This window comes from Neofelis nebulosa, chromosome 16, assembly GCF_028018385.1.
Source record: "Neofelis nebulosa isolate mNeoNeb1 chromosome 16, mNeoNeb1.pri, whole genome shotgun sequence".
Classification (NCBI taxonomy): domain Eukaryota; kingdom Metazoa; phylum Chordata; class Mammalia; order Carnivora; family Felidae; genus Neofelis; species Neofelis nebulosa.
In genome coordinates, this window is record NC_080797.1 from 35,878,074 (window position 1) to 35,890,830 (window position 12,757).

Genomic DNA, 12,757 nt, shown 5'->3' on the forward strand with positions numbered 1-12,757 from the left:
ACATTAATCACAATAGCCAAAAGGTTGGAAGCAACCCAAGTGTTCACTGATGGACAAATACATAAACAAACTGTGGTGTGTACATACAACAGAATATTATTCAGCCTTAAAAAGGAAAAACATTCTGATACATTGATAGCATGGATGAATCTTGAAGACATTACGCTAAGTGAAATAAACCATGAATTAAAAAGACATAATGTGGGGCGCCTGGGTGGCGCAGTCGGTTGAGCGTCCGACTTCAGCCAGGTCACGATCTCGCGGTCCGTGAGTTCGAGCCCCGCGTCAGGCTCTGGGCTGATGGCTCGGAGCCTGGAGCCTGTTTCCGATTCTGTGTCTCCCTCTCTCTCTGCCCCTCCCCCGTTCATGCTCTGTCTCTCTCTGTCCCAAAAATAAATAAAAAACGTTGAAAAAAAAATTTTTTTTAAATAAAAAGACATAATGTATGATTCCACTTATATGAGGCATCTAGGTTGGTCAAATTCATCAATACAAAAAGTGAAAAGGTGGTTACAAAGGCTTAGGGAGGAGAGAATGGAAAAGTTGCTTTTTAATGGATATAGAGCTTCAGTTTTACAAGATAAGAATTCTGGAGATTGATTACACACCAGTGTGAATGCTCTTCACACTAGTGAACTGTGCACTTAAAAATGATTAAGATGGTAAATTTTATGTGTATTTTATTACAATTAAAAATTTTTAAAAATAAGTATGTATAGATCCCAACTTTTACTTTTTATTTATATTTTACTTTTACTTATGTATATGCTGGTTTATGTCTGCAAAAGCAGGAAGAAAGGTGTCAAAGAATATATACCAAATTGTTAATATTGATTATTTCTGAAGTACTAGTTTTGGAGGGGATGGGTGTTTAGGGGAAAACAGGAAAATTATTAAATTTGTTTATATATCTGTGTACTGTTTGACTTGTTAAAAGGTGTATTCATTACTAGCACATATTTTTCATTTAGTAGAGTCATAAAAACCATCTACCGGCAAAAGTCTTAACAGTTTCAGCTGTGGGGGCACCTGGGTGGCTCAGTCAGTTAGGTGTCCAACTTTGGCTCAGGTCATGATCTCACAGTCCGTGAGTTTGAGCCTCATGTTGGGCTCTGTGTTGACAGCTCAGAGCCTGGAGTCTCCTTCAGATTCTGTGTCTCCCTCTCTCTCTGCCCCTCCCCTGCTCATGCTCTCTCTCTCAAAAATAAATAAAGATTAAAAAAAATTTTTTAAAAAAACAGTTTCAGTTGGGAATATGTACATGGTTGGTGGAAGGCAAAAATATTGGTTAGAGCTCTCAGTATCCTATAACTTGTACAAACAGATCCTAGAAAACCATAGTTCTTTTGGATGTTGATTAATGTTTTGATGACTCTAATGTTAGTCATTCGAAATCTAAACAAATTTTCTTTTATGAAGTCCTGATCCTTAATTTAGTGACCACTTAGGAAGAAAATGCTCAGTTTAGATAAACTGTCTAAAGGTTAACAAAGGGCAGGTATGACGAAGCAAGCCAGGAGTGGCCCACGTCTAGTCTGTCATATGATTTGCATAAAGAGGTGTTGCTCTGATTGGCTTCCATAAAAAGCATTCACTTGATCCAGAGGGCAAAGAAGAAACAAAATAGGACTTAATTGAATAATCACCAAGCAGGCTATTGAAATGCTATTTATAACTTTCTAAACAACTCAGGTATCAGCCAATCAGAGACTGACTTTGCAAAGGGTATCAAGGAACGATGTGGAATGCTAGGACAATATGCAGCTCTAGGACAGATATAAAAGGCCAGAAGTAGAAGGTGCAGTCAAAACTCAAAAACTTCTCTTAGCAACCCAACTCTCAGCCCAGCTCCTGACACCATGGCCTGCTGCTCCACTAGCTTCTGTGGATTTCCCACCTGCTCCACCAGCGGGAACTGTGGCTCCAGCTGCTGCCAGCCCAACTGCTGCCAGAACAGCTGCTGCCAGCCCAGCTGCTGCCAGCCCAGCTGCTGCCAGAACAGCTGCTGCCAGAACAGCTGCTGCCAGAACAGCTGCTGCCAGCCCAGCTGCTGCCAGACCAGCTGCTGCCAGCCCAGCTGCTGCCAGAACAGCTGCTGCGGGACCGGCTGTGGCACTGGTGGCGGCCAGGAGGGTGGCTGCGGAGCCGTGAGCTGCCGCGTCAGGTGGTGCCGCCCTGACTGCCGCGTGGAGGACACCTGCCTGCCCCCCTGCTGTGTGGTGAGCTGCATCCCCCCCACCTGCTGCCAGCTGCACCACGCCCAGGCCTCCTGCTGCCGCCCGTCCTACTGTGGACAGTCCTGCTGCCGCCCTGCCTGCTGCTGCTACTGCTGCCAGCCCAGCTGCTGCCAGCCCACCTGCTGTGAGCCCACCTCCTGCCAGTCCACCTGTTAAAAGCAGGGTTGCTGATTAAGAATGAAAGGGGAAACTAAGCAAACCGCTCTGATCTCAGAAGAAGTGTTCAATTTTACTCCCATGCTAAGTACCATGATGTTTCTAAGCCGCTCAGAAATGAGTTTAGTCAGGACCCTCTTGGATGTGCTGAATTAGCACACTGAAAACATGTATCAATCAGAGTATCTAGATATCCTGCCTTGCTTGAGAAGGCTCCAGGGTCACTTCATTTCGGTGACATCTCTGGTCTCCTCCCTATCTCTTGATCCCCACATGTTTTAGACCGGCTTTCTCCTTGAATATCCCCTGTTAATTTCAAATAAAATGTTTAAATGTGTAAAGCAAACTGGGTTATTTTCTTTCTTCTACCTCTAAGCTTGTCCATCTTTAGCTGGAATTCAAGGAGAGTGGATTTGCATTTTTATAATAATCCTAAAGCATACACATGAGGTCTAAACCAGACAGGCTGAATACTAATTACACTATGCTTGAATCCATCAGTTAACAAAATGCTCCATGCATTAAATAATCTTTACAGTTATTCAAATAGTTAAATGCTCTAACCTGTAATAATTAGGTCTAAACCAGTAAAGCAACTTTTGGCTAAAATTTTCAGGTTGATCAAATCTATGGGATTTCTACCTACATGTAGCTCTACCATTTTAATCCCCCTCCAGTTTATATACTAGATGTTCTCCTTCATGTGTACCTAATATCTAGAGATTACATTACTTATTAAATAGATTGTAAAATATCTACCAGATACCATCTATTAGATACTGTTTTCCAAGAGCATTTAGGCTTAATTCCTATGTCTTAGGCTATTATATTCTTCCCCCTGGTCTCCAAATTGCCCTCCAAGTTTCAACTCCCAACACTTTACTGGAAGTACATACAAAGTGTATCTCTGACCTAAACAAGGATAGAACAAACAGCCTGGGAGATACCCCGTGAGTTCTACCAACATCGTTTGTCAGACACATGTATTAGAAATCTCAAACAACTATTTAGGTTGTACTTTGCAACCCAATTTGAAAGATGTTCTCTTGGAAACTTAAGACAAATCTAGAGCAAAAAAAAAAAAAAAAACCTTTTAATTTTTTAACTCCTTATTAAGTATTTCAGTGCAATACAAAATACAATAGGACAAAATATAGGATACTTTAAGAAAAATATTTTCCAAGTTTTTTATAAGCTGCCAGCACTTACCTCTATCATTTAATTGGTAGCAATGATAGATCAAACACAAGATTATGCGTTTCAAGGAAGAATGTCCTTCAAAATGTCACAACTCCCAGATGTTTTTCCCTGAGACTTGGTTCAACTATGAAACACAGAAAAATATTTCAGCACTTCCTAATGTCTTTTGACAATAATAAGGACTCCTCCACGAGAGGCACTACAGCTTGAAAGTTCTATTAAATCATTTACAAGTGGTACATGCATCCATGAATCATGTCTTTTACTCCACCCATTCAAAATCAGATTTAGTAAGCATTTATTAAAGTCCTACCTGACGCTTAGTACTCTGCTATCTTTATATATACTACGTCACTTGTTCACAAGAAAAGATTTCTGGCCTAGAATATGAATAATAGTTACACATTTCAAATTGATTGAAATCAAAGGAACTATAGTAGTCATTGACTTTATGTTGGAGTAAATTAGTTTGAAGTTTTTTTAATGTTTATTTATTTGAGAGAGAGAGAGAGACAGAGAGAGAGAGCATGCACACGCAAAAGCAAGAAGGGGCAGAGAGAGGGAGAGAGAGAGAATCCCAAGTAGGCTTCACACTGTCAGCGCAGAGCCCCAACATGGGGTTTGATTCCACGAATCGTGAGATCATGACCTGAACTGAAATCAAGAGTCGGATGCTTAACCAACTGAGCCACCCAGGTACCCCAGTAGGAAGCTTTGAATTATACACAAAGAGTACTCTTTTCAGTTCAGTGGATGTTCTGATATCCTAAATGCAAAAGAATTCAGTCTATATAGTCAGAAGAAAAAAATAATAGTTTAAACTAAGAGCACAATTATCTTAGAGATATGGACAAAACGTCACATGGAATAACCACCTCTACAAAATGAGGGCGTTGGCAAGGGCTAAAATGGAAGGACTCTTTGAACATGGAAAACCACAAATGTATTCCAAAGATTTGCAAAGGACCAACACAAGCAGTCCAAATGAAACTACAAAACAAACCAATTTCTAAACTGCTGCTCATAATAGGTCATAAGTATTTCAATGTAAGCCAATCAGAGGTCCAATGAGGAAAAAATTTAAAACAAAAACAAGGAAGACATGTTAAAATTTTTATAAATAGAAGCTGGCTCAGATATATAAAAGGCCTGACATAGACCTTACCACCAAAACACCTCTAAGCAACCCAACTCTCAGCCCAGCTCCTGACACCATGGCCTGCTGCTCCACTAGCTTCTGTGGATTTCCCACCTGCTCCACCAGTGGGAACTGTGGCTCCAGCTGCTGCCAGCCCAGCTGCTGCCAGCCCAGCTGCTGCCAGCCCAGCTGCTGCCAGAACAGCTGCTGCCAGAACAGCTGCTGCCAGAACAGCTGCTGCCAGCCCAGCTGCTGCCAGAACAGCTGCTGCCAGCCCAGCTGCTGCCAGACCAGCTGCTGCCAGCCCAGCTGCTGCCAGAACAGCTGCTGCGGGACCGGCTGTGGCACTGGTGGCGGCCAGGAGGGTGGCTGCGGAGCCGTGAGCTGCCGCGTCAGGTGGTGCCGCCCTGACTGCCGCGTGGAGGACACCTGCCTGCCCCCCTGCTGTGTGGTGAGCTGCATCCCCCCCACCTGCTGCCAGCTGCACCACGCCCAGGCCTCCTGCTGCCGCCCGTCCTACTGTGGACAGTCCTGCTGCCGCCCTGCCTGCTGCTGCTACTGCTGCCAGCCCAGCTGCTGCCAGCCCACCTGCTGTGAGCCCACCTGTTAAAAAGCCAGGTTGTTGATTTCCAGTTGCCCAGGACACAGTATCTCTGAACAGTGTATCTCGTCAACCACCCCTGGACCACCACAAGTTCTACGAATTCCATTTGGGTTTTTGTAATGGGGGCTGCCAAGTATATGGGCTCTACCTGATATCACTCTGCAATGAATACATTGATACTCCACTGAATACATTGATTCCCCACTACGGACACAGAAATGCTGCAAACATACCAGCTGATTATCAAAATGCTTTGGATATACTATTTCTGATTTTTCTTCAGGGTCTAAAATAACTGACATATTGTGGAATTAATCCTTTAGAACTACCCACAAGTCTAATTCTTCCCTGCCTTATAATCTACTTTTTGCTACATTTAATAACATTTTTTCTAACATCAAAGGCACCAGGGTACAGCCACGTGACTTTCCTCAGATGTCGCCAGAGAGAATGGAAGCCCTTCACCCAACATTCAGCTTCTAAGAAGTAGGCTAGACTTTTTCATATTTCAACATCTGATTTCATCCCTATTTTAGAGGGGGGGGGGGGGGAGATCATAAGGATCTTGCCTGTTGGCTATTTCATTTACATCTGTCATATAGTGTTTTCTGTCATTTCTTAATAAATATTATAACTGGGCAAACAAACCATAGTCTGTGTTTCTACTTGTAAATAAAATGTGATAATGTGTTAATGCCTCCTTCAAAGAAGTACATTTGTTTCTTTTTAAAAGAAACTGAAGTCATATAAAGTGTATGGAGGAACTATGGAGATCAGGAAGATGAAGACTTAATTCTTATCCCTGAGGACTTTACTATCCAGAAATAAAAAGTATATGTGTGAAAATAGCTACAAACAATATAACAAATAAACTGCATTCTCTTAGTAGTTGGTAGAAAAAAAAAAAAAAAATCTCCCTGTCTTAGGGGGATGCTTTTGTGGCCAATAAGCCTTGGTAGTCCAACTTACAATGGGTGCTGAGAAACAAGGATGTGAAATAATTACAAACGAGACAGAGAGAAGAATTCTTTTTTTATTCCAGAAAGGGAATGAGGAGATGAAAGAACAGAGGAGAGACCCAGTAAGGAAGTCATGAGTATTACTCCATGTTTCATCCCCATTAAGTTACTAAACTCATACAATCCCTGTTACAGTAGGTCAACTTTCCTGTGAACACCAAGGAAAGAGCTGAGTTTTATGTCTGGGTTGACTCAAAGGAGTTGGAGACAACCCAGAACTCAGAGCAGGGGGACCTACAAGTAAGTAATACTCAGGAACTCTCAGAAATTTTGGAGAGGCTTTAGATGGCCACTGCTGTGGAAAGTAGTATCTTAGTTATGTACACTACAAAGAAGAAGACAAAAGAGCCAGAAACAGGATTTCAAAAAGGAAAAGATCATTTGGGACCAGCAGGGACCATGTTGGGGGCAGCATCTGGGAAAGTTTCACAAGGGAGGTAATCTTTGAGGCCTTAAAGGTCATTCTAAATGGAAGGAAAAGAGTAAAAAAGGGTCCAATGTGCACGCCTATTAGAGTGGCTAAATCCAAAGCAATGACAATACCAAATGTTGGGAAATGTTAATGGAGCAACAAGAATTGTCACTGCTGGTGGGAAAGCTAAATGGTAGGGCCACTTTGAAAGACAGCTGGGCTATTTCTTACCAAGCTAAACATAGGCTTACCGTACAATTCACCAATCGTGTTCCCATGTATTTATCCAAAGATGAAAACTTATGTCCACACAAAAACCTGCACATCAATGTTTACAGCAGTTTTATTCCTAACTGCCAAAAACTGGAAGCAGCAAAGATATCCTTCAATAGGGGAATGGAAAAACAAACTATATCTATACAATGGAATACTATCCCGTGATAAAAATAAATGATTTATCAAACCACAAAAAGACATGGAAGAATCTTAAATGCATATTACTAAATGAAAGAAGCCAATTTGAAAAGGCTACGTACTATATTATCCCAATTACGTAACGTTCTAAAAAAGGCAAAACCATAGAGACATTACAATGTTGCCAAAGTGTCACGTAACGTTCTAAAAAAGGCAAAACCATAGAGACATTACAATGTTGCCAAAGTGTCTGACCTACTATGCCCCACAGATGCCTGTAGTGTGACACTAAAATAATAAGCTTATGAATTAAAAAAAAATAAAAGTTATAGAGAGACACAAGACCAGCCTGTGAAATATAAGTAGAAGCCAGTTAAGGACTTTTGAGAAAGCTTTCTTTTATTGATAAAAGGGACACACACTGCTGGTGCTTCTACTTCCTCCTCACTGTGACTGTTCTTTTCACTTTAAATACAGACAGGATTCCTAGAGCTACAGAATCCCAAGAGAACTCAAGCAACACTGGTCCTGACACGGCCGAGTCTCTGAACCATTGCTAGCAGCTGCCTACCTATGAGAAGAATAAGTCCTTTGATCAAGCCATTATTTGTTGGCTTTTGCAAAACTGGAAACCGAGAATATTCCTAACCACTACACTATGCAATAGACTGCAGTGAGGTCTCAAAAATGGAAAACTTTCTATATATGACACCTAAAAGGATTGGAGATGTAGAAGCAGTTCAGTGACAGGAAAAGCACATGGACTGCAAATTCTAGAGCAAAAGTGGGGAGCATTTTTAATTGAGGTTCACTGACCATAACTATGAGTAGATGAGTAACAAAAAGTAAAGAACAAAATCAGGCTGGCGGGAGTGTGGGGGGGATGGTGATTGATTATGGTAATAAATGATGGAGAAAAGAATGAAAAGGAAAGGAAAAGTACGAAACAGAAGAGAAAAGACAGAAGACACAATGAAACACAATGAAAAAGACTAGGGACAAGAGGCAGAAAAGAAAAGGGGGAAGAATGATGGGTAAGACACATAAAAGAGACGAGAACCAGTATGACCTCGTTTAGTACCACACACTGTGTCGCATGCTAATTATACTCCATGCATGCTTTATTTTTCATTTAACACTTACATTAATCCTTGAAATGGATATTGTTATCCTGGCTTATAGATGAGGAAAATAAGTCTAAATGAAGCTAAATGAAGGAATCTTAGGCTGTGCTCCACGCCCAGCACAGAGCCTGATGTGATCTCACAAACCAAGGAATCCTGACCAGAAGTAGCTTGCTTAAGTCACATATTCTTTTTTTTTTTTTTTAAGTTTAATCATTTATTTTGAGAGAGAGAGAAAGAGCGTTAGCATGAGTGGGGCAGAAAGAGAGGGAGAGGGAGAATCCCAAGCAGGCTCTGCACATTCAGCACAGAGCCTGATGCAGGGCTCCATCCCACAAACTGCAAGATCATGACCTGAACCAAAATCAAGAGCCGGATGCTTAACCAACTGAGCCACCCAAGTGTCCCTTAAGTCACATATTCTTGTAAGTAAACAAAAACAAAACAAAACAAACAAACAAACAAAATAAAACCCTGAAATCTGAACCCAAATCTGAGTCCAAAACTCATAGAGAATGAAATTAGTGAACTAGACATGAAGGAGGTACAACAAGTTTCTGCAGGTTTAAAAATGGCTACTTTGGAAGCTGTGGAAGTCAGATTAAGTTCCTCTTTGTGTCAGGTGTTAGGTTACTGTCTTTCAGTCCACCTGGATAGTCCAGGACATTCTCCATATTTTAGAGTCAACTCATTAGTAACCGTAATTATATCTGCAAAGTCCCTTTGGTCCCCAAACATAATATATTCATGGACATGACGCCAGGGCTCAGAGGTCATGGGTCCCCAAATTCTGCCTACCACATGGATTATCAGACACTGTGTTGACACTAATTCCTGAAGACCCAAGATGTCACTCCAGTACACCAATGAAAGCGGTGGCTTATGGTGGCCCAGTCACAGCTGGCATTTTATCACACATTTGAATCACAGTGGACCCAGTAGGTCCAGAGATCAATTCCCCAACTGGAATAATCTGTTTGACAACTGGCATAACCCCCACATTCACACTCTGGCTTAAGGAATAAAACTCCCATGGTAGGAAGAGCCAAGTAGAAGCCACTGGAAATTCCCCTCATTACAAGGGAAAAAAGATACTATATCCCTAGTGAATTGTGAAAATGAGTGCCATTTTCAAAGACTTGCACACAGCCTGGTGGTGATACCTAGCATCTCCTCACTTACTTCTTTGTCCTGCAGAAAAAGCAGAAAAATCTTAAGAGTATAACAAAATAATTATCTACTATTATTTTGAAATAATTTTGGTAAATGGTCCCAATTGGAGCTGATGTTCCAGATGGAGCATATAGAGTATCTTTTTTCTTTTTTAAGAGAGAGAGAGAGAGAGAGAGAGCCCAAGCAAGCAAGGCAAGGACAAAGGGAGAAAGAATCTTAGGCTGGCTCCATGCCCAGCACAGAGCCTGATATGATCTCACAAACCAAGGAATCCTGACCACAGCTGAAATCAAGAGGCATGCTTAACAGACTGAGCCACCCAAGCTTCAAGGGATGGAGTATCTTTAATGGAACAAAACAACATAGCCCCTGGCAACTGGAAGTATGCAGCTTTTGATATGAAAATACCTTTTTCTCCATATCAGTTTGCAAGGACAATCAGAAGTAGTTTGCTTTTAACTGGTTTGACTAACAGTAACTTTACAAGTATTGCCTCTGGGCTGTGTCAACTCTCCTGCTTTCTGTCATAATACACTCAGAAGACATCTTAATCATCTTGACATTCCACACATCATCATATCAATCCACTACACTTCATCACCTCAGTGAAATTTCTTGGAGTCAAATTGTCTAGAACATGTTGAGATCTCCTTTCTAAGGCAAAAGAAAAATTGATTGCTGTCCTTTGAACTATCTTCAGCTAGGAAAAGCACAACAGTTGGTGGGCTCCTTGAGGTTTTGAAGTCAATCTATACTATATTTGTGTGCTACTATAACCCATCTACTGACAAACTGAAAAAGACAAGACCACTATGGATTCAAGACTTCTCAGACATGAAGATTTAAATCACCCCCACATAGTAAAAAACCCCATCTGAGGTCCTGATTGAGCATAAAGAAAACATGAAATGGGTAGTGGAGGAAGTGAGTCATCAATATCAACTACAGCCTTGTGATCAATTGGAATGATTACAGAAACTGTGTATTTTCTTCCTTATTTATTTTCCTTCTTCTTTCTCCTTCCCTGGTTTAATACCATATGCTGTACCCAGACTAAATAAACTTAAAATGAACCCAATTTCATTTAATATCCCATCAGTTCTGTGAAATAGTTATCTTAGTTTCGTGGAATGAGTAAATTAAATCTAAAAGAGGCTTTTGGGGGGGTGACAGTTCGTTTCATGGGGTCTGGAGCTAAAGGCCAAGAAAGAATTCTTGAAGATATCTTTGGTACAAAAAGGTGATTTTATTGAAGCATGGCAACAGGACCTGTGAGCAGGAAGAGCTGCCCCAGAACCAAGCGAAGAGATTGTTTATATACTATGGGGTTAGGGGAGGTAAAGTCCAGGGGAAGTTTCTAGTGAGATTTTCATATGCTAAAGAAGACTCCCAGGATAGTGGAGGCCTAGCTATTGTCAAGCTAAGGTTGTTTTTCCCCTAGCAAAGCATTAGCATTAAGACAGTAGGGAGTTAGGGAGAAACGTTTTACTGTGCCAGCCTCAAGTATTTGTCAATGGGCTGCAGATTATAAGGAAATTGAGTTCTATCTGCCATTTCCTTCTGCCTTTGTTCCCACATCACAGTGGAGGGGTGATGGAGACTTAAGTCCTGCAAGACTATGATCTCTTATCAGTTAACCACCATTTGTTTTTCCCCTTTCCTTTGTTCTTGGGCAACCAGGAATGCTGGAGGAATACCACACATATCCCACCTGGGGGGGGGGGGGGCGGCGGGGAACAGTGGTGTTTGTGGCCCGTCAGCTTGCCTTACACTCCCTCATCAAAACGAACAGGAATCAGGATCTCAGAGATACGGGCACTCCCATGTTCACTACAGCATTATCCACAATAGTCAAGACATGGAAGCAAAACAAGGGTCCAACGATGGGTGATGGATAAAGAAAATGTGGTATTTACATACAATGAAATATTATTCAGCTTTAAGAAAGAAGGAATTCATGCTATTTACAACAATATAGATAAACCTGGAGGACATTATGCTAAAATAAATAGGCCATACACAGAACAAATCCTACATGACACCACTTATATGAGGAATCTAAAATAGTCAACTGATAGAAGCAGAGAGTAGAATGGTGGTTACCTGAGGCTGGGGGGGGGGGGGGGGGGGAAGGGATATAAGGACATGATGGCCAAAGGGTACAAAGCTTCAATTATGCAAGATGAATAAGTCTTAGAGATATACTGTGTACCATGGTGTCTATAGTTAATACTGCATTGTATACTTAAAAATTTGCTAGAAAAATATGTATCAAGTGTTCCTATCACCAAAAAAAAAAAAAAAAAAAAAAAAAAGGAGGAAACTTTTGGAGTTTATGGCATTGATTGTGGCAACTGTTTCATGCGTATATATACTTATCTCCAAACTCATCAAGTTATTTATATTAAATATGAACAGACTTTTGTATGTCAATCCTATCTCAATTGTTTTGTTTTGTTTTGTTTGTTTTTTTTACAAATAAAGAAAGTTAACTTGCTTATAGTCACAGCTCATAAGTGTGACTCCAAAACTCATGAAGAGACAATGATATTAAGGAACTGGAAAGGATGTGGGGAGGAGCTGGTTTAAAGATGCCTGTTTGGGAAGCCGTGGGCTTTCAGAGTAAGCTCCTCTGTGCCAGGTTGTTAAGTTACTGTCCCAACTTCACGCCCTCCCTCCTGTGGCCAGCTTTGGGACCCTCTGCAAACCACTCTGTCTGGCTTTGCCACTAGGGGGTGACAAAGGAAAACTGCAAAGCTGAAGAGGAAGGAGGCACTGGCTCCTTCCTTCCATTTTGCTTCCTTCCACTTAATTGGGACTTCCTGTATGCCAGCACTTCCCAGGATCCTCTCCCAGTTAACACCCGCTCACTCCAGCAGCTGCAGATCCTTTCCAGAGACGCACCTAACTTCAGTGTGCAGCTTTCTCAACATGTGTAGAGCCTGCTTTATTGCACACCCCACTCAGAGTCACCAGCCAGACAGTTTTCCTGCAACATCTGAGTTTGGGCTCTATAGGACAAACCCCTTCTCTAAATTTCTAAATGTTAATTCCCTCCCTCTTCCTTTGAAAGAAACTATCTTTCCCAGGGTTTTCTGCAGTTCCTACATTTATAGTATCTCAGTATCCCTTTTTACCCTGTTAGTTACCTATCAACTGAGTTTAAAATTCTCCATACAACATTCACTTGATTCACATAATGGGTATGGTTCTTCAAGGGCCTCTTACTGCTGTACTCTTATTGTCTTTAAAAATTCAGATTATTTACTGAACCATTTGT

The 12,757-nt window shown here is 41.3% G+C and overlaps 2 protein-coding genes across 3 annotated transcripts; both read left to right on the forward strand.

Moving 5' to 3' along the window:
• The first annotated feature begins 1,794 nt into the window (after window positions 1-1,794).
• LOC131498490 (keratin-associated protein 1-3-like) lies at window positions 1,795-5,881 on the forward strand. Of its 2 annotated transcripts, XM_058705801.1 has the most exons (2): window positions 1,795-2,341; window positions 5,320-5,881. In XM_058705801.1, exons 1-2 carry the CDS (start codon window positions 1,860-1,862, stop codon window positions 5,339-5,341), a joined length of 504 nt encoding a protein of 167 aa, XP_058561784.1. In that variant the 5' UTR covers window positions 1,795-1,859; the 3' UTR covers window positions 5,342-5,881. The 2 variants fall into 2 exon arrangements, with proteins under 2 accessions (XP_058561784.1, XP_058561783.1); XM_058705800.1 differs by lacking the exon at window positions 5,320-5,881 and having other exon boundaries at window positions 1,795-2,739.
• LOC131498491 (keratin-associated protein 1-1-like) lies at window positions 4,759-5,881 on the forward strand. The gene has a single exon (XM_058705802.1). The coding sequence runs from the start codon at window positions 4,808-4,810 to the stop codon at window positions 5,339-5,341; it is 534 nt and encodes a 177-aa protein (XP_058561785.1). The 5' UTR covers window positions 4,759-4,807; the 3' UTR covers window positions 5,342-5,881.
• Window positions 5,882-12,757: the final 6,876 nt, after the last annotated feature.